General features: G+C 61.9%; 2 protein-coding genes across 2 annotated transcripts in view; one reads left to right on the forward strand and one right to left on the reverse strand.

Moving 5' to 3' along the window:
* The window catches only part of CHLNCDRAFT_19794 (hypothetical protein), a gene marked incomplete at both ends in the record, with an annotated part of 2320 nt that extends 1109 nt beyond the window's left edge, over positions 1-1211 (forward strand). The window contains 4 exons of the mRNA XM_005850608.1: positions 245-434; positions 621-726; positions 889-988; positions 1121-1211. Coding sequence (XP_005850670.1) covers positions 245-434; positions 621-726; positions 889-988; positions 1121-1211 — 487 coding nt within the window. The remainder of the gene's footprint in view (positions 1-244; positions 435-620; positions 727-888; positions 989-1120) is intronic.
* Positions 1212-1843: 632 nt separating this feature from the next.
* CHLNCDRAFT_56934 (hypothetical protein) lies at positions 1844-3872 on the reverse strand (the record flags this gene model as incomplete). Its single annotated transcript, XM_005850892.1, has 4 exons — positions 1844-2315; positions 2972-3024; positions 3156-3302; positions 3662-3872. 4 exons carry the CDS (start codon positions 3870-3872, stop codon positions 2142-2144), a joined length of 585 nt encoding a protein of 194 aa, XP_005850954.1. The 3' UTR covers positions 1844-2141.
* Between the last annotated feature and the right edge of the window lie 1469 nt (positions 3873-5341).

Genomic DNA, 5341 nt, shown 5'->3' on the forward strand with positions numbered 1-5341 from the left:
GGTGGCCCTGTGTGTGCAGAACGGAGGCGGGGGTGGAGCTGTGTGTGGTGAGCCGGGTGTGACTGGCATGCCCTGCTGCCGTGCCTGCGCCCCGGCTACCTGGCCTCCCCCCCCACACCATCCCCGCCCCATCACCACCCGCGCTGCGCACACCCTCTCACACCCACCTCACCTGCGTGCCACCACGGTGCCCACGCTCACCCCCACCCCACCTGCGTCCCTGCCTGCCCGCCCCGCGCCGCAGCTACCACATCGTGGGCTACTTCTCCAAGGAGAAGAACAGCGCCGAGGGCAACAACCTGGCCTGCATCCTCACCCTGCCGCCCTACCAGCGCAAGGGCTACGGCCGCTTCCTCATCGCCTTCTCGTACGAGCTGAGCAAGAAGGAGGGGCGGGTGGGGTCGCCCGAGCGCCCGCTGTCCGACCTGGGCGCGGTGAGGCGCGGCTGGGGGGTGCCTTTGCGCCGGATGGTCAGGGAACCTGCTGCTGGGGTCTCTTCCACCCTTGCAGCGCGGCTTGCGCGCCCCAGGGGACCATGGAGCCGCCTTAGAGCCGCCTTCCCCTCCACCCTCTCCAATCACCCGCCCACCGTGCCTGTACCGCTCGCTGCTGTACCGCAGGTATCGTACCGCAGCTACTGGACGCGCGAGATCCTCGAGGTGCTTAAGGACCACAAGGCCAGCCTGTCCATTAAGGACATCTCGGACAAGACCGCCATACGCACGGGTGGGTGGCTGGGTGGGCCTGGTGATTGGCGGGAGAGAGTGGCCGCGGATGTGGGCGCCGGGGCAGGCGGCAGGGCCCGCTGTCTGCACGTGCCTGTGGGCCGGCGCACACCCTGGTGCGAATATAAACTCAAGTGTCCCTGCACCGCCTCCCCTCCTGCAGACGACGTGGTGAAGACGCTGGAGAGCCTGAGCCTGATCAAGTACTGGAAGGGGGACCACATCATCAGCGTGACGCACAAGATTGTGGAGGAGCACCTCAAGTAAGGCGGAGGGCTGCCTGCTGGGCGCAGGGAGGTGGGGTGGGGCAGTGCGCAGCTGGCGGCGGCTGCCCCTCTCTGGAGCGCCCGCCTTGCTTGGCCACACCCACACCGCCGCTCTCTGCCGCCCCGCAGGACCATCGCCAACCAGAAGAACATTGAGATCGACCTCAACCGCCTGCACTGGACGCCCTACCGCAACGAGCCGCCCAACGCCAAGAAGTAGGCAGCCCGGCTGTGTCGCAGCAGCTCCACATGCCGCGGCGGCTGGTGTTCTGGCTGCTGGGGCGCCCGCCTGGTGTTCTGTCTGCTCGTTAGCTTTAACGCAAACAACTCTGACCCTGACTTTACCTGACTTTACCTGACCGACCTGACTGACCATCCTACCTGCTCGCTGGATCTCTACCAGATCTACCATCCTTTGATTCGCGCCCGCTGTGCTGGGTTTCATGTGTTCACCCGGCTGTACATGTAGCAGCGTCTCCATGCACCTGAGCAGTATACGTAGCTGATGAGCACTGCCGCGGCTGCTCCTTAGCCTTGCTGCTGGCTGGCTGGCCTGCATGGACACCGTGCCGCACAAGCAGGCTAGCTCATGCCAGCCCAGCCTTGCCTGAGGTGCCTGCCTGCACAATGGAGCCTGAACAGCCAGCCGCACATTGCCACCGCCAACCAGGTGGTCAGGGCAGAGGTGTGCAACCTAGGAATGCGCAGTCCCTCCCTGCGACACAGCAGTGGTGAGCCCACAATGATGCTCCGACGTAAGGGAGGAGCGGACAAGGGAAGAATGCGCCCGGTTTTATTCAAATGGGCTCATGTGTACATGTGCACACAAGTGCGGGCTGGCCTTTTGACATGGAACTCCCATGCATTACAGTCACCCCGCTATGATAGTTAATGTGAGAAGAAATTGGGCAGGGGGCACATGCAGATCAAGGATCTGCTACATTGTTTGCATCGACAGTACTGCCTTGTGGCGATGAACCCTAAACCCCCAACAACACAGAGAAACACAGAGACGGTCATCGCAGTGGCGAGGACCCCACGTGGTCGGTGCACTGACAAATCAGCAGGCTGTCCAATATGGCTGGCATCTCATATCCGCACACTGAATGGCACCTCACAGCCGCTGCCGATTGCACTGCCTCAAGAGTGATCAGTCCTGCAGGCCCAGCTGGCCCAGCATGCGGCGGTTGGACAGCGGGCGCGGGTCATACTCGTCGTGGGACAGCAAGCGCCGGTCCTGCCTCTGGTCGCCATCCCTGTCGTAGAAAACATGATACTCGACGGCGGCGCCCGTATCTCCTGCAATGTATTGCCCCAGCTCCACCTGCAGGCAGCAGTGACACAAAGCCACCTACTTTAAAGCCGCAGCTTGCTGGTGCATTGGTGTAGACCAATGAGGAGGACACATGTGAGGAGGACCATACCGAAAAAAAACTCAGCGGCACACAGCGAAAGCATGCAGGGCAGGCTGTGGTGCAGCGCAGCGGCTGGTGGGACGGCGGTCGCCGGCAGCTCACGACGAGGTTGTCTGGGCAGCTTTTCCCGAGGAGTGTTGAGCCGAATCCGTTTGGGCTGCAGGAAGGCAGCGTGCGGGAAGGGAAGCCCGGTTGTGCCCAGACCCTGCGCACTGCCAGCAGGCAATCACGCAGCGCCCCTAGTGTGCTGGCGTCTGCCGGCGTGCATCTGCAGCCAGGCCCAGCCGCACCCCCAGTACGGATTGTTGAGCAAAAATTTGATGGTGCAGTCGGTCTGCACAGGGGATGGACAGATGCCAGCATGAGCACAAGAGGCCCAGCCGCTGCGATGGCCTTTCCCTGGCACAAGAAGCCTCCTAAAGCGAGCGAGAAGCTGAGCCGGTGCCAGGGCAGCTAGCTGCGCTCCTCGCAGCGTGCATAGCACAGCGTTGCTCGAGCAGAGCTCTGCCTGTTGTAGCGGCTGCAATCACAGCAATTGAACAGGCTTGACAGATCAATCCCTCACCCTGCTCTTGCCGTCGCGGGACAATACATTGTAGTACACATCAGCCTCCACGCCTGCAGCACGCGGGGGCAGCCAGCTCAGGCGCAGGGGCTTGAGGAGTGCCCGTGGTCGTTGCCGATGCCTGGAAAGTGACCGAGATGCCCTCTAGAAGGCTAGGGTAGGCATATGCAGTGGACAAGCGCACCAGTGGCGTAGGTCCTGCCCCTGTTGCCGACTTGGATGCCGGTGCTTTCGCCAGGCTTGACCCGGGTGGGTGTGGAAATCTGGCACTGCTGTCCACCTTCAAAAGAGGTTCTGGTGAAGTTCAAGTGAGCTCCGCGCTCCTTGCCATCTGCGTTTTCAGGTGGAGGTGGGGGCGGTGGCGGCGGGCATGTCAGCGCCGAATCAAACATCAAGCTGCGGCGGCGGCAAGGACGGCATCATCTTCCAGCGACGTTCCCAAAAAATGAGAGCAGCAGTCGCCCTCTCGTGCTCCACAGGCACCCACAGGAGGCGGGCTGCACTGTGTACTGTGTTACAGTCACCCCGCTATGATAGGCGGGCACAGTCGACTGCCGTTGCAGCGATGCGCACTGCCTGGCAGGCAACCACCGTTCGACCTCCTTGCCGCCGCCGCCGCCGCGAAAGCAGGTTCTGGAGCCCAGAACGTTTGCAGGCATTCAGCGATTGTCTGGCCTGATCCCGGCATACCTCTGGTGCCCGAGCGCACAACCAGAAAAAAGTTGCGACACTTGCACGTGGGAGACGTCCCGAACACGCCGCCGCAGTCACCGCCGCTGAACAAGCCCGCTACCAGGGTCGTCCCAGCAAGAATAAGTGGCAGCGATGCGTGCACGCTAACAAGCTGACTGCAGAGCAGAAGGGCAACGAGGGCTGCGCTCATCATCCGGGTTTTCACCATGGCTCCTATGGCCCGGGCGGCCAAGCACGTAACAAACACAAATACACAGTATGGGGTGGCGGTGGAGTGCAAATAGCCCCCCCGTCCTAGCTCTAGAGCTCCCGGGCCCGGGTCGGGCCGCGTCCCCGAACAGTATCTTACCCTCCCAATTGAAAGGGCCCTGGGAAGCGTCTCCTGTTCCATTCAAGCAAGTACCCGCACCATGCCGAGAAAATGCCTGGACCTGCTAGTCTCAAGCATGATCATGGCGATCGCCTGCGTCTCTGCAGCGCGAGACCCCATCGCCGCTTCAAACGACGAGTTTGTGATGCTGTGGGGGGAGTCTAGTGGAAGTCGATTGTCTTTTGAGTATCAGGCCAGGCGGCGGGCGATTCAGCGGAGCAAGGAACGAATGGTGAGGTTGCGAAACGACCAACAGCTAGCATTAAGGGAGAGAGCAAAGAGAGTCTACGCCATGACCGCTTACGCACGGTGAGCGGCGGTTGCGGGCAGCGGGCCGGCACTGCAGGGGCACGCGCCCGGCGCCGGCGGCACCATTGCCGGTGCTTGCTTGCTTGCTTGCTTGTGTGGGCTTAAAGTCTGGTAAAGCAAGAACTAGCTTGCAACATAGACTCCCCAGGTGTTTGTTGGACTGTCTGTCTGTCAAGACAGATCTGTTACACCCACTAGGAACATGCGCGAGTTTAGTGGCACTGCCGAAGCAACGTATGTTTTCAATTAGAGCTGATGGCATGCTTGTCCACCTACTTGCCCTGCAGTGCTGACCCTGCCCTCAACCTCGGCCAGCTTCTTTATGGCAACGTCAACCCTCCCACCCTGGTCACTCGCGCCAACCAGGTGGTTGCTTGCTTGTGTGGGCTTAAAGTCTGGTAAAGCAAGAACTAGCTTGCAACATAGACTCCCCGCCGAAACGGGACGGGAACCGGGCGAAAGCAGAGAAAGCAATAAAACAGGGGTGGAGCAAGGCGACATGCAACGCAAGCAGCTGACAGGGCACGCATCGAAACGTGTGTATGACTGGCAAAGTGGCATGGCGCATTGGGGAGAAACGCAACGGTACGGGAGCATGGGCTGGCCAAACGGCAGTGCGGAACGCTAGGTCACTAGAAAAGCAGGGAAAGGCGCACTATGTATGCAATGAGGGCAGCCCCGGCTCGGGGCCGTTGAGAAAGCAGTGGGCGGGAGGGGGGAGGCCCCGGTGTGGGCGGGCCCCATCGAGGGGGGATGGGGCGCGCAAGCGGCCAGATGGGGCGGGGCGCGGGCGGCAGTGGAGTCCTGCGGCTGGGTGGGATATAGGGCAATGAGCGTTGAGCAGTGTGCGATGAGCAATGAGCAATGAGCAGTGAGCAGCCCCTCCCTAAACAAAGTGAAGCGCAGGACGGGGTCCGGTGGATGGGAGGCAAGGAAACGCGGGGGGTTGCCACGTGCGCTACCGCCGCCGCCGCAGGCAGCACCCCTGCGGCGGCGGC

Source organism: Chlorella variabilis (assembly GCF_000147415.1).
Source record: "Chlorella variabilis unplaced genomic scaffold CHLNCscaffold_3, whole genome shotgun sequence".
Taxonomy (NCBI): domain Eukaryota; kingdom Viridiplantae; phylum Chlorophyta; class Trebouxiophyceae; order Chlorellales; family Chlorellaceae; genus Chlorella; species Chlorella variabilis.